The sequence below is a fragment of the Epinephelus lanceolatus genome, chromosome 23, assembly GCF_041903045.1.
Source record: "Epinephelus lanceolatus isolate andai-2023 chromosome 23, ASM4190304v1, whole genome shotgun sequence".
Taxonomy (NCBI): Eukaryota; Metazoa; Chordata; class Actinopteri; order Perciformes; family Serranidae; genus Epinephelus; species Epinephelus lanceolatus.
This window is the reverse complement of record NC_135756.1, coordinates 3,254,921-3,282,082: the sequence shown is the minus strand read 5'-3', so window position 1 is coordinate 3,282,082 and position 27,162 is coordinate 3,254,921. Positions and strand designations below refer to the sequence as shown.

General features: G+C 41.0%; 1 protein-coding gene across 1 annotated transcript in view; it reads left to right on the top strand.

Annotated features, from left to right (window-relative positions):
* The window catches only part of LOC117249513 (calcium-activated potassium channel subunit beta-4-like), a 36,790-nt gene that overhangs the window by 7,161 nt on the left and 2,467 nt on the right, over window positions 1-27,162 (top strand). The window contains exon 3 of the mRNA XM_033615217.2: window positions 24,158-24,285. Coding sequence (XP_033471108.2) covers window positions 24,158-24,285 — 128 coding nt within the window. The remainder of the gene's footprint in view (window positions 1-24,157; window positions 24,286-27,162) is intronic.

Below are 27,162 nucleotides of genomic sequence, written 5' to 3'. Positions count from 1 at the left end.
CCTCACAAGGGCTGAAGGTCCTAATTTTATAATTATTACTTGTAGGGATGTCCCGATCACATTTTTTTTGCATCTGATCCGATACCGAGTCCTTGATTTTGAAACCGAGTCTGATCCGATACTTTGCAAAGCATTAACAAAGAAAAAAAAAAGAATGCTTCAAAGCTGTCCCATAAGGTTTGTTTTTTATTTAAATAGTATCCAGAAAGCTTATCGGTGGTTCAGCAGCACAAAATGTAAACAAATTCTGAATTGTAAACAAATTGTCCCTCCAGAGGTGCCGTAGGGCTGTGGTAGGCGAGGTACTGCCGTTAGGTGTGGCTGTGTTGCTCGGAATAAAGAGAGAAGCGGTGGCCGCTGAACCTGTTGTCTCGAATCCTGTCCGTTTATTGCTCATTAGCTGCACTCAGTTAGGTGAACCCAGGACGCTCGGTTACAATACATTGGAAATGGGAGGCAACAATGAACAACATCGATGAAAAACCTGGCCATTTTTGTTGTTTTGATTCCTCCGATCTTTTATTACCGATTCCAATTTTGTGAAAATAACGTGATCATTGTGGGACATCCCTAATTACTTGCCAGAAACACATCGATAAATCTGGGAACTGCTTTGTGTTTTCTGCCATCTAGCAGTGGCGCCTTTTTCAACAGCTGCCGTCACCAGTGGTCGAATTGTTAATTTTTAACAAGGGGGATGCAATGTAGCTTTGATTTTTTTTGCGTGCACACATCATCAATATGACAGCACAGATGTGCAAAATTAATCAAGATAAAGAAAAATGGCATGACCTATACCTGCTGCCTTTAAAAACACAAATAATGCAGTAGTATTGCTATTGCAATACAGACAAAAAACATTTTAGAGTATTCATAAGAGTAGCTCTGAAATAGCTGTGAAAATTAATCTTAGAGTCACTCTTATCCTATAGACATTTCCTTAGCCAGTTATAATTTCTCCTAATCTGTGAAGCCTTGGGCTGATAATTGGTGCTGCTGTCAGGTCCCTGTCCTGATACCTGCCTGGTTTCTCCCTGTCCCTCTTCTATCTATTGCAATAATATAGATAATAAATGTGCAAAGCAAAATTTAGAAATAGAATTAAGAACAGTAGTGGTGACATAGCTGTAGAAATTAATCGCACAGTCACTTTTATGCTATAGATACTTTCTCTCAGCCAGTTATAATCTCTCCTCACCTATGAGGACCCTGCATGGTCATCCTTGCTGGACTCTGGTCCACTGTCTCCTCCCTGACCCTGCTCTTTATATTGTGGCAATAAAGATCAAAAAAATATGTGCAAAGCAACAGTGAGCACAAGTTCTTATTAAGGAGGAGTGGAGGAGTTTATTCTTAGCATGAAACTAGCTAGCAAGGTATTTAACATAGGTAACAATAACATTAGTGTTCTTGTTAACTAGCTTAACTTGATATATTGGCATCTATTAATTAGTCATCATTTAGCGAACATTATCTATATGCAACAGCATCACTCAACTTACACGGTTTGTTTGGAAGAAACTGTGCAAGGTTTTTTGCTTCTTGCTGGCTGGTTTGATGAACATAGTTAACACTCATCAGCACTGCCCAGCAGTACGTCTTGTCTGTGTGGATTGACTCTGATCACAACATGACAGCGTGTGTATGCGCCTTCTCATGGTGCATTTAAAGACGGCTCGGAAACCACATGTTAAAAACAAATTGGACGGTGGTAACGGCTGTAAAAAGTGCGGGGGACGGAGGGCACAGATATGGGAAGTGCGGTGGACATGTCCCCTGCGTCCCCCCCTCAAATTACGTCCGTGCCTGCACACAGATTCTAGATTAACAAGGGGGATGCTTTTTGGTCAATTTTCTAACAAAGGGGATGGCATCCCCCCTCAATTCGACCACTGGCCGTCACTATAAGCAACACAATCTATTTGGCTGAGTCACCAGTTAACACAGTCACTCATTAAACCAAAACATCGACAACTTGGACGTGTTTTGTTTGTGATGCCGACCGAATGATTACTTATTGGTCTTTATAGTGTCATAGTTAGATCAACTACCATTATATTTCACGCTAACATTGATTGAGTGAATCTGTAGGACCAGTGCAGCCCTGTAGCCCTCTAATGTTAGCTACGTTAGCGAAGCAGTGTTAATTTTTTGCTAACGTTACTTGTTTCACCATCAAAGTTTAAGTGTGCCACAACTGTTGGAGCAGATGAGAATGGCATCATTCTTTACAAACTCCTATCAGTGTAAAAAGTAAGATAAAACGGTCAAAGTAATAATCATACTCATCTTCATTTCATTTCATTTTATTTATGCAGGAAAGAAATTCAAGGTAACATTGCGTGTTACAGTTAAAACTGGCCTGACTCAGTTAAAAACTGGTTTTCAACAGGTTCCTGTTCTGCAACAAAAACACATTACAATACAGAATAATACTTGTTCAAATCACTTGATCCTCTGTTTTCCAGGATATCCTCTTATTCTAGTTGTGTAATGGGAGCGTATGGCGTCTTTTTATACAGTGTGTGAAGGACGGGGAAGAATATCGACCCTCATGCAGCCATTTTGTTGTGTTATTTCAGTGTTTTGAGGATTGGGAGCATCGTATGTAGACATTTAGTGGCATTTATTTAAGCGTCTTTTCTGCATTGTTCACAGATTTTGCACCTTTTTTTCCCCCAGTCCATCTAGAAAATGATTTGACACACTCCTGAACTGTAAACTGCCATTTTAGCATCAAAAGTAACGCCCACAGGTGAATTTTATCTGGTTATATTTCTGTAGTAACAGCGGTTTAAGATGGGAGTACAGTTACGACAGTTGTAGGGAAGTGTTATTAAATTCTATTTTAGTATAATAATGATGATAATAAATTTGTTTGGTCACAAAAATAAGAGTCACAAAGGAGGCCATAAAAACATGCAATCAATAAAAACAAAGGCAATCAAACAACCAAGCATAAAACAATAAAAACATAAGCCACAAGTTAACAGTAATAGGAAAGACCATAAAATATTTCCTGGCAAATGGGCCCAGATTTTAATGACAAATCCCAGAATATATACAGGGATCTTGTTCAGGCCGTCATTAGCAAATTGACTGTACAGCAAAATAGGTTGAACCTGACTCAACTTTTGCCTCAATGCAACATCATCATTTAAGGAGCTGCATTGACTAAATATGTGAAGGCACACATTCTTGGTAGATTACATCTTTAATGCTGCGTTTCTACTTTTTATCTCACAATCATTGCAACAGAAAATCAAATAATTGCAACTTCCAGAGTTGTTAATCCTGTCTCAGAGTATTACTGTTGTGCAGCGTTGAAGCATCTGATAAGCACTCAAACATGACTTTACAGATTTTATTTCATCGTCTCTGAATGCTCACAAACACTCTTGTGTCTCAGTGGGAGTGAATCTCTGCAGCCAGGTTGCAAAATCTGGTGGAAGGTTTGAAGCCAGAGGACTGGAGGCTGTTAGAGCTGCATGTTAATGTAAATAATCTCAGAATCACATGTTCGACTGTCACATGAGGGTGTAATACTCAGGCGTCCACATACTTTTGGCCATGTAGCGTAGGCAAAGCAGAGGAGATGGGTGTTTCCTGAGCTGAAAAACAAAACAATAACACCAGGACAAACAACCAGTGTCCGTCCGTCCGTCTTGTTGGTCCACAGGACGTCTCCCTCCTCTAATCTTCCTCTTCTTCAGTGCACGTCTGGGTCGTCGCTACAGCAACAGAGTAAATATAGAGGGGAGAGACGGCGCGTCATCGATGCCGCTCAGTCGCCATGGCAACCGCAACGGAGATGATGTGTAGAGAGGCGGAGAGAGAAAGAGAGAGAGAGAGAGAGAAGTCACGCTTCATTCAGAAATCCCTCAATGTCTGATAGAGAGGTGGGATATCAGGATGGAGGTCTGACTCTGTCATCTTTCATCTAAAACTAATGACCTTTAAAGCTCCTCCTCCTTACGAGGCCTGAATTTTAAGAATGAAAACAACAATAACATGTTGGCAAAAGGACAAAGCAAAGAGAATAAAGATGTGGATATATTGTTTATATTGAGGTCATTACTGAAATGACCTTTTCTGATTTATGGACATGTGCATGTCTGCAAACAAGCTGTAAATACAGTTATTACAATCTTATATTTGTCTCAAAACTCTGATATAAATCCACTTATACTGTACTCAAAGGAACAGTGTGCAGGATTTAGGGAGATTTAATGACATCTTGCGGTGATGACTACAAAATGCAACCAGCTGAAACTTCTCCCGGTTAGAATTCATTCACTAATGAAAAAAACTATAATAACCTGCAACTCTTTTCTCTGTAATAATATATTCATGCTGTTCTCTTTGCCAGGTGTCTTTCTTAAAGGCCCAGTGTCTCAGATTTAGGAGGTTTTAGTGGCATCTAGTGGTGAGGATTGCAACAACCTGCACAGCCAGCTGAAACTTCTCCTGGTTACAATTCCTTCAGTGTTCATCGTTCAGGAGGTTTAAACCAGGAGCTGAATTATCCACAGAGGTCTCTGTCTCTCTAAAAAAAACACACCAGCTGATTAAAACTGGCTCACGTCAGACATGTGATGTGAAATAAATAAGTGAAAGTACTACCTTTTCTTATTTTCAAGTGATTATACGCTAAAGAAAACATATATTATTTTCATCTCTGCCAATATATCCCTCTATATTCCACACACTGAACTTTAAGTAAAAGATCTGCGTACTTCTGTCACCATCGTTGAATCCATTATAAACATAAGGTCATGATAGCTGTCAGAAATACTAACCACCATGAAAGACTCAGGAAATGAAAACGTAATTTTCCTCCTTCTTCATGAGCTCTGCAACCTTTTTCCTTCGACTCATAAGAGCAACAAACAGACAGACAGACAGACAGACGGGGAGAGTTAATTGCAGGACGTTGTGTCTGTACAACAGCTGATGGATGGAGAGAGATACAGACCTGGAGTTAATTGCTGTTGTGTCTATAGGGGGCGATTAGTTAATGGAGCCGCCTGTGGACCAGATGACTGACATGACATTCAGATCAACAGCAGCTCGGCTGTCACACACACTAACTGTCTCTATATGTTTGTACTCCATGTTCTGATGTCAGTGCAGCTTTTACAGCTTGTGTCTTGGTTTAGTGGAGTTGTCCATCATTTCTGTCACTATTTTTTTTTTTTTAAACTGTAAAAACTGAGGTCTGCAACAGGTGTGATATTTAACTTAGAAGAGAAAACAATAAAAAGAGGATTTTTATTTTCATTTTTTCTATTATTAAATTAATAATAATAATAATAATAATAATAATAATAAACTGAAGAAAATAAAATAATGAGAAAAGTAAAATAAACATAAAATAAAATAATTTTAAAAATAAATAAAAAAAATTGGAAAAACAGAAGAAAAGAAAAAAACAGTAAAATAAAATTGATTTAAGAAAAATAAGTAAAAGTAAAAAACAATATAACTAATTAAGACATTTTTATTTTAAATGTGATAATGAAAAGAGGATTATTAAGATGTTGTCCTCTGTTTTAGCAAGTTGCTCTGTCTCTGAATAACAATACTATATTCAGCCCAGTCACCAGAGGAAAATGTTCACAATTTATGTTGCAAAAACCCCGGGTACGTTTAATTTGTACATTTTACAGACCTCAAGTGCCTCCTCAAAACTCCTCTAATGGCCACTTGAGGCTGGCTACAAGAGTGAGTCAATCAATCAATCAATCAATTTTATTTATAAAGCCCAATATCACAAATCACAATTTGCCTCACAGGGCTTTACAGCATACGACATCCCTCTGTCCTTAAGACCCTCACAGCGGATAAGGAAAAACTCCCCAAAAAAAAACCCCTTTAACGGGGAAAAAAAACGGTAGAAACCTCAGGAAGAGCAACTGAGGAGGGATCCCTCTTCCAGGACGGACAGACGTGCAATAGATGTCGTACAGAACAGATCAGCATAATAAATTAACAGTAATCCGTATGACACAATGAGACAGAGAGAGAGAGAGAGAGAGAGAGAGAGAGAGAGACAGAGAGAGAGAGAGATGCTGGTAATGACAGTAGCTTACAAGAACATTATTGAAAGTAATAATATTATAGTTATAGTTCTGGCTACTGTGGTACAATATGTTGAAAGTATGTATTAATATCTGACAGTATACTTGTGTGACAATAGTCATATGTATAATAACAGTAGAAGTATGACTAATGACTAATGATGGCAGCAGCAGCAGCAGCAGCAGGAGGCATCTGGCAGGACCACGGCAGCAGCACAACCACACATGTCACGCTGTCCAGGCACCACTGTGATATGAGTTAATCTGAGAGACAGTGGAGCACAAAGGCTCCGGAGAAGAAGCCGAGTTAGTGACATCCAGAATGGCCGAGTTAGCAAGATGCAGTAATAGAATACGAGAGAGAGAGAGAGAGAGAGAGAGAGAGAGAGAGAGGGAGAGAGAGGGAGCCCGGTGTATTATAGGGGGTCCTCCGGCAGACTAGGCCTAAGTCAGCCTAACTAGGGGCTGGTACAGGGCAAGCCTGAGCCAGCCCTAACTATAAGCTTTATCAAAGAGGAAAGTCTTAAGTCTAGTCTTAAATGTGGAGACGGTGTCTGCCTCCCGGACCGTAACAGGAAGATGATTCCACAGGAGAGGAGCCTGATAGCTGAAGGCTCTGGCTCCTGATCTACTTTTGGAGACTTTAGGGACCACGAGTAACCCTGCGTTCTCAGAGCGCAGTGTTCTGGTGGGATAATATGGCACTATGAGCTCTCTAAGATATGACGGAGCTTGACCATTTAGAGCTTTATAAGTTAACAGTAGGATTTTAAATTCAATTCTGGATTTTACAGGGAGCCAGTGCAGAGAGGCTAAAACAGGAGAAATATGATCTCGTTTCTTAGTTCCTGTTAGTACACGTGCTGCTGCATTCTGAATTAGCTGGAGAGTTTTTAAGGACTTACTAGAGCTACCTGATAATAGAGAGTTACAGTAATCCAGCCTAGAGGTAACAAAAGCGTGGACCAATTTTTCTGCATCTTTTCGGGTCAGGATAGGCCTAATTTTCGCAATATTACGCAGATGAAAAAATGCAGTCCATGAGGTTTGCTTTAAATGAGAATTAAAAGACAAATCTTGATCAAATATTACTCCGAGGTTTCTTACGGTAGTGCTAGAGGCCAGAGCAATGCCATCTAGAGAAACTATGTCATCAGATAAAGAGTCTCTGAGTTGTTTGGGGCCAAGAACAATAACTTCAGGTTTGTCTGAATTTAACATCAGGAAATTGGTGCTCATCCAATTTTTTATGTCTTTAAGGCAGTTATGGAGTTTAGTTAATTGATTACTTTCTTCTGGCTTCATCGATAAATACAACTGTGTATCATCCGCATAACAATGGAAATTTATAGAGTGATTTCTAATGATGTTACCTAAAGGAAGCATATATAGAGTAAATAGGATTGGTCCGAGTACAGAACCTTGCGGAACTCCAAAACAAACTTTGGTACGTAAGGATGATTCATTACGAACGTCAACAAATTGAAAACGATCAGATAAATAAGATTTAAACCAGCTTAGCGCTGAACCTTTTAGGCCAATTAAGTGATCCAGTCTCTGCAGTAGAATTTGATGGTCAATTGTGTCAAACGCCGCACTAAGATCTAATAAAACAAGAACAGAGACGAGTCCTTTGTCTGAAGCAATCAGAAGGTCATTTGTAATTTTAACTAGTGCTGTCTCAGTGCTATGATGCACTCTAAATCCTGACTGAAATTCCTCAAATAAATTATTATCATGGAGAAAATCACACAGCTGGTCTGCGACTACTTTCTCAAGGATCTTTGACATAAAGGGAAGATTAGATATTGGTCTATAGTTGGCTAACACCTCTGGATCCAGGGTGGGCTTTTTTAGGAGAGGTTTAATTACGGCTACCTTAAAAGACTGTGGTACATAGCCTGTTAATAAGGATATATTGATCATATCTAATATATGAGTGTTAACTAAAGGAAAGACCTCCTTAAGTAGCCTAGTTGGGATGGGGTCTAAGAGACATGTTGATGATTTAGATGAAGAAATCACTGCTGTCAATTCTTGAAGAGAAATTGGGGAGAAGCAATCTAAATATATATTAGGTTCTACAGCTGTGTTTGAGGTTAGATAGGTAGGCCTACCATCTGAGGGCAGGAGGTCATGAATTTTGCCTCTAATAGTTAGAATTTTGTCATTAAAAAAAGCTCATAAAATCATTACTGCTAAGGGCTAAAGGAATACAAGGCTCAATAGAGCTTTGACTCTCAGTCAGCCTGGCTACAGTGCTGAAAAGAAACCTGGGGTTGTTCTTGTTTTCTTCTATTAATGCTGAGTAATAGTTTGCTCTGGCATTGCGGAGGCCCCTCTTATAAGTTTTGAGACTGTCTGTCCAGATTAAACGAGATTCTTCCTGTTTGGTTAATCGCCAATTCCTTTCAAATTTTCACGATATTTGTTTTAACTTACGGGTTTGAGAGTTATACCAAGGAGCAAACTTTCTTTGCTTTGTTAACTTCTTTTTAAGAGGAGCTACAGAGTCGAGCGTTGTTCGCAGCGAGCCTACAGCGCTATCAACAAAATGATCAATTTGGAAGAGGTTAAAGTCGGCACGGGAAACCTCTGTTACTGAAGGTATTGGTATTGAATTTAACGACGAAGTAATCTTTTCCTTAAATTTTGCGACAGCACTATCTGATAAACATCTAGTATAGTAACTGTTGCTGAGTGGCGTGTAATCGAGTAAAAAGAAATCAAAAGTAATCAGATAATGATCTGATAGCGAGGAATTCTGTGGAAAGACTTTTAGGTTATCAATTTCAATTCCATATGTCAGAACTAGATCGAGGGTATGGTTAAAACAGTGAGTGGGTTCATGTACACCCTGACTGAAGCCAATGGAGTCTATTAATGAGATAAACGCGGTAGCCAGGGAGTCATTATCAACGTCGACATGAATGTTAAAATCGCCTACAATAATAACTTTATCTGATTTAAGAACTAAACTGGATAAAAACTCTGAGAATTCAGATACAAATTCAGAATACGGGCCAGGAGCACGGTACACTATAACAAATAAAAGTGGCTGCGAGGTTTTCCAGGTCGGATGTAAAACACTAAGAACGAGGCTTTCAAATGAATTATAATCTAGTTTAGGTTTAGGGCTGATTAACAGACTAGAGTTAAAAATGGCTGCAACTCCCCCTCCTCGGCCGCTGCCTCGAGGAATGTGGGTATTATTATGACTGGGAGGAGTGGACTCATTTAGACTAACATATTCATCTTGACACAGCCAGGTTTCAGTGAGACTGAGTAAATCAATATGATTATCTGATATTAATTCGTTTACTAACACTGCTTTAGACGATAGAGACCTGGTATTTAACAGTCCGCATTTAATTCTCCTGTTTTGTCTTTCTGTCACAGAAGAGGTTTTAATTTTTATGAGGTTGTTATGCACAACTCCTCTTGGTTTAATTTTAGATTTAAATAATTTAGGTGGTCGGGGGACAGACACCGTTTGTATAAAACTATGAAAACTATGGCTGGGTAACTGAACTAGAAGCCCAGAGAGGCGTTTAGGACTGCAACTCTCTGTCCTGGTCTCAACTCTGGGTTGTCAGGGATTTAAATTACTAATAAAATTTGCCAGGTTCCTAGAAATGAGAGCAGATCCATCCAAAGTGGGGTGAATGCCGTCTCTCCTAATAAGACCGGGTTTTCCCCAGAAAGTTTGCCAATTATTAACAAAACCCACATCGTTTGCTGGACACCACCTGGACAGCCAGCGGTTAAATGATGACATGCGGCTAAACATGTCATCACTGGTCAGATTTGGGAGGGGTCCAGAGAAAACTTCGGAGTCCGACATCGAGTCCAGTCTATGGGTCAGATCCGCCCCTCGCTTCTTCGCAGCTCAACCCTCCCGTCCAAATATGATCAAAATTCCAATATGGCGAAGGCCGAAATGCCAGACTTAAAGCATAACAGGTTGAAAAATACCAAAGTTATCCTTTAAGGCTGCAAAACAGGAGTCCACAAACCAGTGGGTGGTGTCAAGCTTCAGACCACAGTTCGAGACCAGGAAACAAAAACACTGGTGGTTTAATAGTGAGACATCGCTGCATTTCCAGTGACGATTGTGCCTACAGCTTTGATTTTCTGCCCAAACCCAACTAGGCCCGATCTGACCCACTAGGCTCAGGCCGGCCGTAACTTCATAACATTCCCCGAGGCTTGAGTGGGGCCAGGTTCTCGCAAATATCCTGGTGTTAGAGCTTTCTACACAGTGCTGACCACTGCCCCGCCCTGTCGCCTCAAATGTCTATTACTGCATTGAAAAGACTTAAGTTGGCTTTAGCTTGTAATCAATGTTTCAATGTCTAAGTAAAATTCAAAGAGGAAATTCTGATTTTTAACGGGTCTTGCGCAAAAACTCTCGGGGCGAGCTCAGATAGAAACTGTGCAGGTTGTTTTTTGCAGCAATTCCTGCGGTGATTGTGGCACCAAAATTCAAATTTATTCAGGCGATTGGGTTACTGTTTGTTTTTTTAATTAAGGAAATGTCCTCCATTTTGCTCAAGAAAGATATTTGACATTTTGAGGCTGAAACAGTTGTAATGACTCTATTTTTTCAAAACAAATCCCCCAGATTTTTTTGCTGTTTTTACCATATTTACCCTGAATGATTTGAGTTATGTTTGATCTAATAGAGCTTCTTTTGACATGAAATATAACGGCAACATCAACTATCATCCCACAAAGTTTCTCTGCATGATGGAGTTGAGGATGTAGTTATATTTAATGCCAAAAGAAAGCTCTGTTAGATCGAACATAAGTCACATTACAATAAAAATCAGCAGCTGGAGTGAATGTGGTAAAAACAGCCAGATGAGTTCTTCAGAGAACAGTTTCCAGTTCCTGCGTCACTCTGATGAGAAAATGAACTGAGGTGTAAAATAATCGTCTCCAAAGCTGTTTGTATGACGTTTGGGAGCTGTTTGGAAGCCATAATAAAAACACATAACTACCTGAGTGCAGCAGTATAAAGAGATGGTGGTGAGATTTTAATTAATCATGATTAAAAAACAAATTAAGTCTTTTAATAAAGAGCGAATCGCCAGAATGTCCCTTTATGGACGGGTGGATCTGAGCAGACGAGACACGTCAACACATCAGTGTGATAACCTCCCAGAGAGTTATTGTGGTGGACACACACACATGCATGGTAATACACACACAGTAATACACACACCTCCTGAACCATCTTTTGTTATTGGGGTCAGGAGTTCGTTTCATTTTTGTCCAAACAAAAATGAACTGTGGAGACGAGAACAGAGAAAAATAGCTGGAAGAAAAAATAAATGGACCACCAGAGTTTTCACACACGACTGCTGCAGTGTGTGTGTGTGTGTGTGTGTGTGTGTGTGGTCTCTAAACAGGAACAGATAAGCTGGTGTTTCTGATCAGATAACGACGCAAATCTGCTGCTTTAATTAAAATGTGAGAAACAGATCAAACTTGTGTGTGTGTGTTTGTGTATTCACGCACACACAGTAAATGAAGCACCGTGTTCACGGATTCAGTAAGTGTGAAAACAAATGGTTTCTGTTTGTATTTTGTCTCGTTTGAATCTCTCAGGGTGACATTAAAACTCCAAACATGAATCACTGCAAAGTCATTTAAAAACTGGGTAAGAGCGTTTCATGTTCGTCTTATTTGGTACTTATGGTCATAATTTGCGTCAATGATTATGTTTACATGCACCAAATATTCTGGTTCTTGCCCTTATTTTGAAAAAGACAATATTCCTACAGAGCTGTTTATGTGACTGACGCTGCTTTCACACTGCGGTACGATAACCTCCCTGACAACCACCTACCTGCAAGAGCATCCTCCAAAAAGAAAAGCATTTTAAAAGCTGCTGTTGTTGCTACACTCCATAGCTGCAACGATAGGCGGATGCTTTGGTGTAGCTTGTAGCTGCTTCTGCAGCAAGACAACAGAAACCTACGCAGTAGTAGCCTGACCTCCCCAGAAATGAAACGTCACAGTGCCGCAGACCTCCTGTTTATTTCTGTAAGCTGAAACCATTTCCCTCAGTGGAAACAAAGCTTTGATTTACTTTAATTTCACAGATAAGAAACAATAAATTGTGAAGACAATAAAGTCTCCACAAAAATAGCATTTTAAGTCTTGTGTGTGATTTATCCTGGCTTCATATGAGCAGAGGAAAAGTCTGCTAGCCGATAAGCTCATTCATACAATGTAAAATGCCATAGGCTTGTGCTAATAACGTTAGCATGTTGTATTTGTTTGGAAAACGTGTTTAGTATAAGACAGCTGTTTTGTCAGTGAACCTTGTGAGTTGTAATGGAGCTGATTTATGTAACGTTACCTTTGTTAAATGTTGCTGTTGTCCCTGGCTTCATATGAGTAGAGGAAAAGTCTGCTAGCTGCTTGGCTAATTTATACAATGTAAAATGCCATAGGCTTGTGCTAATAACGTTAGCATGTTGTATTTGTGGGGAAAATGTGTCCAGATAAAGACAAGTGTTTGTCTGTGAATGCTGCGAGTTATAGTGAAGCTGATTTGTGTTTGAAACTGTCTCTATTAAGCCATGTTTAATGTGTGTTTAATGTGTGTTTAATGTGTGTTTAATGAGTGTTTAATGTGTGTTTACTGTGTGTTTAATGTGTGTTTAATGAGTGTTTAATGTGTGTTTAATGAGTGTTTAATGTGTGTTTAATGTGTGTTTACTGTGTGTTTAATGTGTGTTTTGAACTAAACTTTACAGCACTTCACAGAAACCTCCACCGCCAGCTAGTGTTTTGGAGGTGTAACTGCAGAGTGACACAAACACACCACCGCACAAGTATAAATGCTCACAACATTGTAGGCCATGTGTGTAGGTTACAGCATACAGCTGACACACAAGTGCGTATAAATCCAGCTTAAGCAGGAGAGGAGACCACGCCCACTTAGGGGACTGGTAGTGTACATAATTTCATGCTATTGCCGCAGCTTGCAATGCGTTATCTTTTGTCATAGAGCATCTCTCACGGACAGACTTTTGTGTTTATAGGGCTGCATGTTGTGGTCCTGCCAAACACAAACAATATAACATTTAAAACATATCGAAGTCTATTTTGAAACTGAAGAGCAGTTTAAACAAAGCACGTTTCTTGTAAATTACAGATCGTTCTTATTGGCCAATTTGTGTAATTGTCAGAAAATAGGATTTGTTTGTCTGTTTACTGTATATCAAGTGAAAAAGTTTGTTTGTATTCTCTGTGAGCCTGTTTGCAGTCTATTGCTTCAAGCTCATAATGTTCCCCAGCTTTCTATCAAATACACACACACACACACACACACACACACACACAATACTAATGTAGCCCGCCTCAGCTTGGCAGACTCCATTAAACTAGAAAAGGATTGAATCGTGTGTGTGTGTGTGTGTGTGTGTGTGTGTGCGCCCACATGTATTTTCCTTTAGTAGCACACATGCACACTCACACACACACACACTCTCACACACACACACACGCAGGTCGGCCCTTGCTATCTTTTACCAGAGTGCTTTACTGTGCCTGCAACTAATGACAGCATCCTGAGGTGTGTGTGCGTGTGTGTGTGCGTGCGTGCGTGCGTGCGTGCGTGCGTGAGTGTGAGTTCATCACATAAAATATTTCATAAGTGCTGAAGTCTTAACGACAAAGTAAAGCTGGGTTGGTTTTAGATGTATAATATCTCAACACACACACACACACACTGCAGATGTGAGCTTCATGTTGAGGATTAAGGCCTTTGCACATGAAGTCTATTTTTTTCTTGTGCGTGTTTTTAATCTGTTATCTGATAAGAAATTGTTACACACAGAAATGTTGCACACCAACTGTGTCTCTCTCCTAGAAATGATGTTTGTATGTTACTGCTTTCTTGTTTACGTTGTTGTGGCAACGTAATCGCTGCCTGTGTAATGTTCAGAGATGAGGTTTCTGTCAGGTAACAAAACAGAACATTCATGTACTGTGTACACTTCAGAAAGAGGTGGTTGGGGGGAATGATGGGTGCACAGAGTGCAGGACCTTGACACCAGAGCCTCAGTTTCACGTCCAGACTCCTGTCTCAGGTTTTGACAACAAAAGCCCTTTGGTTAAGTTAAGGGAAAGATTAAGTGAATCACCACAGACCTGTGGATGAAGCTGGAAGTGGAAACTGACTGCAGACCTGCATTTTAAGTCCTGTGTGTGATTTATCCTGGTTTCATATGAGCAGAGGAAAAGTCCGCTAGTCGCTAGGCTAATTTATACAATGTAGAATGCCATAGGCTTGTGCTAATAACGTTAGCATATTATATTTGTTTGGAAAATGTGTTTAGTATAAGACAGTTGTTTTGTCAGTGAACCTTGTGAGTTGTAATGGAGCTGAATTTTGTAACATTACTTTTTTTAAATGTTGCTGTTGTCCCTGGTTTTATATGAGCAGAGGAAAAGTCCGCTAGCCACTAGCCTAATGTATACAATATAAATAGGCTTTTGCTAAAAACATATTTGTGGAGAAAATGTGTTCAGATAAAGACAAGTGTTTGTCTGTGAATGCTGCGAGTTATAGTGAAACCAATCTGAAATGCAAAATAATGAAATTTTTAAAATGCGATAAATCAGGATTAACTTTTGAAATTCAGCAATTAATCGTGATTTGAAAAGTTAATCATTTGAGAGTCCTAATTAAAAGCATTCAGCTCGTCTTGCTTCTGCATTACATTCTGGATATAGTCTATTTTATTTTACAACACACAAAGGAAATGAAGATGCTGCTCATAGGGGTAAAAAATGAAAACAAAATGACAACATGCTGATCTAAAAGACAAATATATTCAGTTTACAGTCACAGAGAATAAAGGAAAGACACAAATATTCACCCCTGAGAAGATGAAGCTAATGAACTGTTAGATAATTATATAATAATAATTTTGTGTTAACCTAAAATGTGATGGTTAAATTATCATAATACTAATGAAAGACGTTTAAAATGAACAAATGCTGTCTCATACTGAGACTTTAGTTTAAGATCAAACTCAACACATAAAAGAAGTGAGATTTAAGATCATTGATGTTCTGATCAATAACGTTATCAACCCCTGCACTTTTATTTCCTGAGCACTGCTGCACAGCAATTTCCCTCAGGATGAATAAAGTTGCGTCTTCTCTCATCAGCAGCAGAAACCTCACTTCTGTACATCACATTCATTTGAGTCTCTTCCTTCCTGTCGTTTAAAGTGTGTTCTCAGCTGTGAACTGGTGAATAGGAACGAGAGAGCGACATGAACACAGTGTGACAGAGAGGAAGGAAGAGAGGAGATGAAGGCAGGTGGGCGGCTTCACTCAGCCAATTACTCGCCAAGTAATTTCCTCGTTTATGACTTAATTATGTGATAAATGTAAATGACAGGAGCGACGGGTAACCAGAGGGCGCCGCTGACACTCTGCACCTCTCACTTTACCCACCGTTTTAATATTAACAATGAACTCTGACCCCAGACTCATCATTTAAGGGAGATGTCCTCAGTGTGGAGGACACTGTGTCCACATGTGGATCTCATTAGTATAAAAATACAAACACAACAAATCAGCTGAAAAGGTCAGCACCGAGAATTATTAATTTATGAAAGCATGTGTTTCTTCAGGGGAAAAATACTTAATGTAATCAGTGAGGAATGACTACACTAGTGTGTGTGGGTGTGTGTGTTAAACTAATTAACTGTAATGAGGCAGAGCTTCTGGAGCTCCAGGACATCAGGGGGGCCGTTGGTGTGTCCCTGCCCAGCCAGGAGCTTCTGTCTCCCTCTGCTTCACTCCCCTCTCTGCATTAAAAATATTTTTAGATTTAATAAGGTCCAGTTTGCAGGATTCAAGGGGATATATTGGCAGATATGGAATATAATATAATATGTTTTCTTTAGTGTATAATCACCTGAAAGGCCCAGTCCCAATACCCCCCCTTGTCCACTACCCCTTGGCCCTCGAAATGAAGCAACGAGGGGTAGGGGTTGAAATCTTTCCCTAGGAATTGGGACACTACTCACTACGTCACCGCGTCAGTTACGTTCACGCATACGTAACTGTTTTATACATGAAGTTGCGAGCCATCTACATTTCCAACCGGCATCTACAATGGAGTCTCATTCATCCTACCTATCACGTTTGCCACATTCATCATGCTTCGTTTGATAAACGGCAGACGACAGGGGACTTCTGCTAGCTAGCTAACCAGCTAACATTACGAGGCAGCATAGTTATACTAGCTGGCGTGTTATCGTAATGTGAAAAGTCCGACAATTTTGCAGAACAGGACAGATGACAGACGCCAGATAGGACAAGCTAGCTAGCTAGCTAACTAGCAACCTGACAACGGTAACGTTAGCTATGAACTTTTTCCCCGTCTCTTGCTCGGTGGTAGCCATGGCGACGTCTACCCCTCACTGGCAAGTCAGCATCTGAAATCCTTCGCTCCGAAGGGCTAGTTTCATACCCACTACCCCTCGTTATGCCCCCTACCCCTACACGCAAAAAGGAATTGAGACACCACTACCCCTCACGGGAACGCACAAATGTAGGGGTAGGGCCAAGGGGGGGGGGGGGGGGGGGGGGGTATTGGGACGGGCCCTAAGACTGTTGTGTTTTTGTAACCTTATAATGAGACGTTTATATCTACATAGGGAGCAGGTCCTCGTCTATCACCATGTTGCACCACCGTGTTTCTACAGTAGCCCAGAATGGACAAACCAAACACTGGCTCTAGAAAGGGCCATTTGGCATTTGGTAAAATGTGGTTTAAGTATTAAAAGTATCAAACTGTGACTGTTATATCTGATCTCATTAGGTGATTCTGACTCATGCATTAATATAAAAGCAGGATTTTACTGCTGCAGTATGTTGAGGTGGAGCTCAGGTTAAACTATTGAATAATAATTATTTTCATTATGGATTAATCTGCTGATTATTTTCACCATTGCACCACCACTGATTATTTGGTTTGTAAAAAATAGTGACAATAGTAAGGACTGTTTATCACAGTGACCCAGAGCCCAGAAGGAAACCTTCATTTGTTTGTTTGTTTACCTCTACATTATTACTATTACATAACAATAATACGTTTTATTTCGTAGTTTACAGGAAATGATCTTGTTAGGAAGCAGCTGAGCTCTGATGAGGTCGATTCTCTCAGGACAAACACACACACCTGCTTTAAATAAGCACACAGTGACCTGCAGATTCATCACTGTCCTGTTCACCCAGCCTCCAGAGGAGGACAGACAGACGGAGAGACAGACAGGTGGATGTGGCCTCATGTTAATCTGTTTAGCCGTGTGCAGAGTCAGAGTCAGACAGAAAGGCAACAGCAGGTCACTGAACACACAACACACACACACACTCACATCCTGATTATCTATTTAAATTCATAATAAGGTTGTGTGACAGCAACACCGCCTCACTCTGATAATGTCAGCAGACAGTCTGGATGTTAATGACTTTGTATTTTTACATTTTAGTGTCTGGAGTTATTCTTTATGTAGGAGGCAAATTGATACAAGAGAAAGATTTTAGGTCCTGGGTGTATCAATACGGACGTGTAATGTTTAGTTTGAGAGCTGTGTATGTCTACCATATCGGACAAGAAGGAAAAAGAAGTCTACTCCTGAAGATAACTCACTTTAATATACATAATGATTATACATGCAAATATATTAGTAAGGCCTCAAAGAGGTTAGGCTGAAATGGTTCGTTAAGTGACTAAACAGTCCCACCCCTTGAACGAGACTAACCAATCATACAGCTCCAACAAGGGTCCGACAACAACACAGACTCTAATGCGGTCGTTTCAGATTTCCTTCATTTTCAGGCTGGTTTTGTGGATTTGGAGCTAAATGTTGTGTCTGGGGCACGTCGTGTATTAATGATACTCTTTACCTGGAGAGGATGGAAAAAGATATATGTTTCTTCCCTGTTCCAAAACCAAAATCAGACCCTGAAAAGTGTAGGGTTAGCTAGCTAGCTACTGAAGATATAGCCTACTGCATATGCTGCTTTTGCTTTGTAATGATTATAACAGTGAAACAAAGACTGACCCTGCTGTACAGGAACCAGTGAAGGGAAGCAGGGAAACGTTGCTCATATTCAACCAGCTGTGTGTCATCACAGTGTGCGCAGATGAACGGTGTTTGGCTTGCCACCAGTTGCAGCAGAGGTCCGGCTGCTGGCGGCACAGGGGGAAGATAAACACCGTCATCCGTACAGACTCAGGAACAGAAGGGGAGACGGCAGCAGTTGTCAGAGGGAGAGCAGGTTGTCCACTAATAGGAAGATCAGCAGTTTGATTCCCAGCATGTCAAAGTATTCTTGAGCGAGATACTGAGGCCTAATTTGCCTCCGGTGGCTGTTCTGTCAGAGTGTGAGTGTGTTAAAAGCTGAGTAGCAGGTGGCACCTTGTTTAGTAGCCTCGTCCACCAGTGTGTGAATGTGTGTGTGAATGGGTGAATGTGACTGGAAAGGTGCTGTACAAGTCCAAGTGCAGAGAGTTACTGAATTGGTGAAATTGTGCTGATTGCTACCCAGTGTATAGATCTTTTTTGCTGCCGGGGAGACATTTTTATGCCTCCATGACTTCAGATTTGGCACAAACATCCACCTGATAAGAGCTTGGTGGTCAAAGCTCCCATTTAAAGAGGTTTTGGTGGCGTTTTTTCTTATCTGCCATGAGGGTCTGGAGGACAGAGGGATGTCGTACGTTTTAAAGCCCTCTGAGGCAAATTGTGGTTTGTCATACTGAGCTTTGTAAATACAAATGAATCAAATTGAATAACGTTATGCAAAGAAACTTTTTTGGCCATTTTTAACAGCATATCTCAGGAGCAGAAGGGGAGACATTTGGGCAGACTGACTCTAATCTTAGGTGCTGATTGTATAGATCTGTGCTGTCCATAGAGTTTAATAATAACCAGATACCGGATGCCAACATGGCGCCTAGTCATTCCAGTTGAGTTGTTTTCCTAGTGCATACGCTAAAAAGTTTTACAGCTTCAAGGTTAAGTTCCACAGTAAATAACATTGATCATCTTGTTACAATACAATGCCACTTGACACGCACCCCCCACCTGAACACCACTGCGGACCAAGCAAACCCCCTCATGGCAACATCAGTTCCCAATGGCAGTGGCCCCCCAGCAGGACGATGTGTCATGCCACAATGCAAAAACTGCTCAGGAATGGCCCAAGGAACGTGACAAAGGGCTTAAGGCCTTGACCTGGCCTCCAAGTTCCCCAGATCCAAATCTGATCGAGCATCCTTGGGACATGCTGGTATGTCATCTCGCAATCCACAGGACTCGAAGGATCTGCTGTGAAGATCTGGTGCCAGACACCACGGGGCATCCAGACTTCCTGTGTCCATACCTTGACATGCCAGAGCTATGTTCAATCCATAGAGGCCCCACCGTGGATGGGCAGTAAGTCTGGGGTATCGGCACGTCCCACAGATGCTCAGTTGTATGGGGAACTAGGAATTTTAGAGGCCAGGTTGACGCCTTGAGCTTTTTGTCAGGTTCCTTGGGCCATTCCTGAGCAGTTTTTGTGGTGTGGCATGGTGCATTGTCCTGCTGCCTTGTTTGCAGTTTTGGGTGTCCCATCAACAGTTTTACAGACATCTCTTTTACAGTGATGGCCTATGGGGAAATGCTTTATGAGCCACTGGGGATTTTTTTTTTTGCTGCAGTGACCACTGGGAAGAATTTCTTGCAAGCTGCTTTCCTGGGAGTCTGGTGCTGTCACGTTGAAGATCTGTGTGAAGCATCCATGTTTTAGAATATGTAGTATCTTTGCAGCAGCATTCATATTTAAAGCATGTCAACTGTCACGGCTGCATGTGAGTCTGGACCAGGGTTGGAAGTTAATTTTTTTGTACACCTGCCAATGTGGCTGGTTTATTCCAAAATCTACTAGCCACTCAGTAGATTACTTTGTCTTTTTGGCTGATGAGTGAAGCATATTTTACCAGCATTTGGCTGGTGCTAATTTTCAACCCTGCTCTGGACAGACATGGATGTAAACTGTGACTCCACCTTGACTGGTTCACAGAGGTATACAACTTTGAGGCGGTAATTCTAGTTGTACATCAACACCAGCTTCCTCTTTCTCACTCTGCTGCTTCTAAACTTCCAGCAGGTCAAAGTTCATGTCTTCATTACCGACCAATCAAAGAACTTCTCTCCTTGACTGATCCAATCAGGATCAGCTGTTTTTGTACCTGTCAGCCTGTCAGGAAGTGATTGATGCTCTCACGCTCACAGTTAACTTTGGTTGTCTTTGTTATGTGGGACAGCAGCGGCTCATTGCTCATCGTATGTCCTTTTTATACCGCGGTCTGGGTGAATACTTGATTCTGATTGGCTGCAGGGAGTCCATTAATCCCTGATAATGGACACCTTGTTGGGAATTATCCCTTATTTGTTGTTCTCATCAAGACAATAGATTAAAGAACAGATTAAAGAAAGACAGCAGATAAATAAATAACAAGTAGAAATCACATGAGACACAGTCACAGTCACGTCTCAGTCTTACCGACTTTGTTTCATTATAACAACAGCAGGATTGTCAAACCAAATAAAAAACACAAACTTTAAATGCATTAGTGTGTGTTTGCCTTGAATATCAAACACCTGCAGTAACAGCATCACCTGAGAGTAAATGAGACGTGCTGCGTGTTCGGACTGTGACAACATCCTGATCAGTGTGTTCGTCCTGTCGTCTCAGAGAAACCCTCCACATGTCAACACACACACTCTGGATTGATCTTATTTAGACCATTTATTAGACACCAAAACACACACACACACACACACATATAATTGTACCCTCAGCCTGTTGGCATAGCAACCGCAATCATCTGGCAGGGCGAGCCACTTATGATGTCATCAGGCGAGGCATGTTTGATTGGCTGAGTGTTGAATGGGGTTGAGGGATGAATGGCTGCTGAGCCGAGCTGAGCGGGGTAGTAAGCTGACAATTACCTAAACACACACACACACACACACACACACACACACACACACACAGCGACGGTCTCTGTACCTTCACTAATATGGACGAGATGCAATCAGACAGAAAAAACTAATCCAGTGAAGATCTGATCATAAAAACATCAGCTGCACTTTTACAGCTGAGAGGAGATAAAACATGTCCGTGGTCGACACATTCATCACTCTGATCCCATGTGAGACGACAGTAATGTCCTGATATGTGAGAATATTGGACAGGTTTATTGAACAAATGTCTCTCTGAATGTTCTCCATAGTAACACCTGGGAGTCCATTATATCTTATACTTCACTTTCATATCATGGCTGCATACCAAGGGAGAGAGGGAGAGGCAGTTTTGGAACAATTACCGGATCTAATCTTTATAGAGCTGAGCAGACAACAGGCTAACAATGGAAGAATGTTGCGCTACGACGTTCATTTACTCAAGTACCTCCTCAAGTATTTTTTAACCTGGACCCCATGTTCCCATGTTTTGTGTCTAAGTGACGAATGGGAACAATTTTCATACCTTCAGCGATAGCCAACACCAGAGGGATTATGTTTCTGGGTTGTCCATACGAATGGACGGACATACGTCCCATTCTTGTGAATGCGATATCTCAAGGATGCCTTGAAAGAATGTTGCAAATTTGGCACAGCTGTCCACTTGGATTTAAGGACGAACTGATTCCATTTTGGTTGTCAAAGGTCAAGGTCACTGTGACCTCATCTGTCTCATTCTTGTTAATGCAAAATCCCCAAACACCTATAGGGAATTTTTTTAGTATTTGGTGCAATCACATTCTTGATTAGATTTTGGTGGTCAAAGGTCAAGGTCACTGTGACCTTGTCATTCTCACTCTCATTATCACAATATCTCAAGAAGGCCTTGATGGAATTTCCTCAAATTTGGCACAAACATCCACTTGGACTTAACAATAAACTGATTCAAATTTTGTGGTCAGAGGTATGGAATGTGCGTTGTGTGGTCAATAATGAGGAGGCTTGTCGTCCTTTTTACACCGCCATTTATTCTCTGAACAGGAACAGGATATGTACTGCTCAGTCACACTGTAGGCTCATTACAGGCAGCTCACACATAGCACACTGGAGCACATTACTCACCAACTGGCAATGTTTTTACGCCAGCAGTGAAATTTTTGACACAGCAAATTATTAATACAATTATAAAAATACAAAAATATGTACCTGAACAGGAACAGGATATTTATGGTCAGTCATACATTTGACTCATTACAGGCAGCTCACACATAGCATGCTACAAAAGAACAGTTACGTTACGTTAGCATAAAGCCAGCTGTTTCACAAAGTGCATTAAGTCGCTAACTGGACACTCTATCCCTCATAAAGTTCAGCAACCCACTCGTGACTCACTCACAGTGCTATGCTTGACAACTCACCTTGGGCACGTCTCTCATCAACAGGCAATGTTTTAGCGCCTGCAGTGGCATTTACTCAGTACCTCTGAGAGAGGGCGCCCTTCAGCAAATAACCCAGGTATAACCACACAACTACTAAGTGCGTGACTATCACATTATAGCAATAATAGCAAGTGGAATTACATGCAATAAAAATGCTGTTGCAGTCAAAAACTCAGGAATTCATATGCTGATTATGCACACAAATATCTAACAGTATAAAATAATGACATTTTATATCCAAAAGGTCAAAGGTCAGCTTGACTGTGACATCATCATGTTTTAATGTCATATCTCAGGAACAGAAGGGGAGACATTTGGTCAGATACTGACAGATTGTGACACTAACCTTGAAACTGCGCTGATGGTATAGATCTCCCGTAAGAGTATGATCCGTTTGGTTTAAGGCCCAGTGAATTAAGGGTTAATTTCAACCAAACCACAGCTGGTGACTGTGGAAACAGCGTAAAGACAAACTAAGATGGTTTTGTGAGACTTTTAATAGAGTTTATTTTACAACAGTAAAATTACCGATGCATGGCTGCACTTCCTGCTGGGATAGTGGGACGAAAAGCGGTTGTGTCTTTACCAAGACATTGCTGCTTTTCCAGCGGAGATTTTGCCTCCTAAACAGTGTATTTTAAGCCCCTAATCATGATCAAGTTCTTTTTGTGCCCAAACAACAGTTTCAATGTGTTAGCTACATCATAAGGTACAAATATAATGTATCAGTGGTTTGCAGAAATCTACAATGCCAACATCTTTTTTGGCGACTGTGTTAAACACACACTGCAGTTTATTTTGACTCAATCCCACACACACCGTCCTGCGGCCACAAATACTCACTAAAGCATCAAATGTGGATTAATCTGCCGCTGGAAATAGTCCCCAATAAATGAGCTTTTTCCTGTCCAGCTGTTTTAGGAAATTACTGAGAATTATATTTGTGTTTTTAAAGATTTAGCTCTTCTGTAGGACCCAGTGAGTGTGGAGCTGAGAGACACAGACAGGAAGTCAGAGAGTATACTTCAGAGATTTTGGGTCAGTTTTTTCCTGCAGTAGTTATTGTCTCATCTTTCATTTCGATGGAGTTCAGGTTGCAATCACCACAACTCCCCCTCCACCCCCCCCCCCTTCTGTGTACCAATCACATCATCGCCATAGCAACCAGTTGATCCACAGCAACCAGTCAGGAACCAATCAACCTCCCGCTACGTGAATCTGCGTGTGTGTGTGTATTTGTGTGTGTGTGTGTGTGTGTGTGTGTGTGTGTGTGTGTGTGAGAGAGGTTATGTTTGGAAGCTGAAACTAAACCTTAACTAAAGAACAAGAGAGTGATGCCGACCCCCCTCTGAGCCAATCAGGATCAAACCTGTCACCTTGTTGTGACCTTATTACAGCGCTTCCTGCTGGGTAATCACTGTCACTACAACAGAGCGATGTAACAATCCTCCAACATTTGTCCGTATCTGATCAGTCTGAGACAAAATAATGTAACGCCTGGAGATTTAACACCTTAACCGATTACTTTCATTGATCTATTAAAGACACAGGTGTTGATATTGATCTGTTTTGTGTCTCCCAGTGTTCATACGTCCCTCCCTGTGAGCGGGACAACCAGAAGAACAAAGACAGCGTTCTGTGGTGGGAGGATTACTTCACTAAAGAGGTCAGCAGCCAGTCCTTCACCTGCTTCTTCAACCAGCAGAGGAGGTGAGACATTTACACCACGCTCTATTTTAAGGTGTGATAAAGGTAAATTGGAAACAGGGGACGTGTGATGCTGTGAAGTTCGCCGCGGTGACAGATCATTGTTGCCATGGGAGATCGCAGATGGCTGCTGCACCTTGCAGCATTATGTGAGCATCTTTTTGACAGAACCCTTAATTTGCTGCACGCGACCTTTGACCCCACAGGAGAAGGGTCCTTCGACTTCAATTTAACAGTCATTAAAGCTCCAGTCCGTTATGAAAAGCCAAACAGAATCAGAGCTCAGGGTATTTTGGGGGTCTCTCCACTTTTCACTCCTTACATTTTTTAATCTTTTCAGTTTTTCCTCTTAGATTTACTCTTAGAAGTCTTGGTTAAATAAAGGGAGTGAGACTTAACTGAAAAGGAAATTCTTTTTTGATTATTCATCGTCTGCTGACCAGCATTGGTCCTCCTCACCACCTTAAAGTAAGGCCTCCTCCCCATGGTGGTTGGAGGTGTATCCCAATTAGGCCTAGATGTGCAAGCCTAGACGCAAAGGACCGGTAGGCATCCCCTCTGGGTCCGTAAGGAGCAGGCCTGAGTATTCTAAAATAGGGTGAGTAACTAAAGAGCTGTCCCTGCCAGCTCCCTCTCCTCTCCCCGCACAAGGCTGCAGTGAGTAGGAGCAAGAAGGACGTGCAAGTGTTCACTCAAGTGGCCCACCCTCAGAGACCAAAAAGTGGGGGGTGACCACGCACCAGGACCCCAAGCCCACCCCCTACAAAATGCAACCCCAGCAAAAGTATTTGTCTCAGAGACAGAGAGGTGTTACCTGATGTTTAGGCAAACAGGGAAGTAAGTTTAGTTCCAGCGCTGCTTACACTCAGAAAGGATTGTTACCTTTTGAAATGGGCTGCTGCGTTGTCAAGACCCAACACTCCCGGCATAGAAGGACGCACTTCAAAGACCTTGTGAGCATTTTGACATAGGAACAACTTTCTCTCTACCGAATTCCCCCCCCTACCGTACCACCACACAGAAGGTACAAGGTCTGTTGATCATCTTGAGTAAACAGTTCATGATTTCTGGAAAGAGACATCGCTGTTTAGTTATATAAATAGATAAATAAATCCACAAGCCATCTAGCTCTATTTTGTTAGAGAGAAGGCAGACGTCTCTACGAACGTTATCTTCAACACTTAGCAACTTGCACCAAAATGATAACTACTGTTGCACTCCAGGTAAGAGGAAAAATATGTATTTTGATTTTGGGTGAACTGTCCCCTTAAGACTCATGAGAACGGAAGTGGTGAGATGTTTCTGAGTCAGGCCCCCAGGAAGGCTTTGAAGCCAATTTTTGTAATGGCCACACAGGAATTATACCACCATGTGATGCCTTGCTGCCCAAAAAGACTTTTTCCTATTGACTTACATGGTGAAAGAGACGACAAATTTTCCTGGGAAAACCTTGCCTCTCCTCAGCTCTGCTACAGCACTAACAGTGTGCAACACTAACTAACATTAGCTAAGAATGGGAGACTTTTTCCCATAGACTTAAATGTTAAAAATAAATCTGTAAATCAATGGATACAGTTTTTTAGCACAACCTGCTCAAAATGACTCGTTTCACCATCAGGATTACAGAATTCTCTGTTAAAGACTCAGGATGCATTTTCCAGAACAACCTTGCCTCCCCTCAGCTCCGCTACAGCGCTTACAGTGTGCAGCACTAGCTAACGTTAGCTAAGAATTGGAGTCCACTAATAACTAACAACCAGAGTCCACATCACCCGTTGAGGTAGTGCGCCAGGCTTTGAAGCCAATTTTTGGGAAGTCTAGAAGAGCCGCACAGTATTTTATCCCCATTCAAAATAACGGAGCGCTAAACCAGAAATTTAGCTAAGTTCACCTCGGCTGGCAGAAGTTTCTGCTCTGTGGGCCACACAGTGCAAAAACAGCTGAACAATTCTGGCTTCACTGAGCAACTTTCATAGGAATTAACAGGGCCCCGCCTCCAAAGCTGTATCCAGGTCTCTTTATACATCAAATTTTTTCACATACTTGTACTTTACTCAACTATTTACATTTATGCTACTTTACACTTTAAGGCTACTTCACTACATTTATTTGACTACTTTTTACCTTTAAATAATATGATTTGTAGAAATGAAAAGACCCAGTACTACACTACTAATCTACCCAGTAGTATGTAAAGTATCTAGATTGGCTCCAGGTTGATGAAATACAACATTAAAATGCTCTTACATGTATTTATTATTTATAAAAACCGAATAATAAAATATTCTATATTATATATATATTGTATTTTTACTGAAGTAACAGTTTAAGTTCAGGACTTCCACCACTTACACTTCGTCCTGCTCTGTTTAGAACAATCTGCCCAATCTACCTGGGGGAAAAAAATGATTTACCGGTGAAGAGACTTGAAGTATAATTCAAAGTGATGACCGTAGCATAAAGTGGTCACGGTCAGATTATCCTGCAGACTCCTGTGTTTCTATTTTAAGAAATGTTCAGGGCATCATTAAAATAGCATTTTGAAATGGGAACAGCAGTAATTATGGTTTTATTAGTTTCAGTACCACCTGCTCCTCACACATCTAAACTGTCTCAACATACTACAATTTTATATGTGAAAAAATATCACACACAAATAACAGTCTCTACTGTAACCTGGAGGATGTCAAGGTACATGTAAAAGAGCAGATTCATGTATAAAAAACCTTTTCTTTTGTATTCAGGTTATGTCGTCCTGTAAAGAAGCACAGCTCCCCTTTTTCACACTGTGACTGAATATTGTTGAGACACAGATCTCCTTTAGCGTGTCAGCTTAATCCTCCTATTTTTCACTGACGATGTTTACCTGTGACCTTGTCT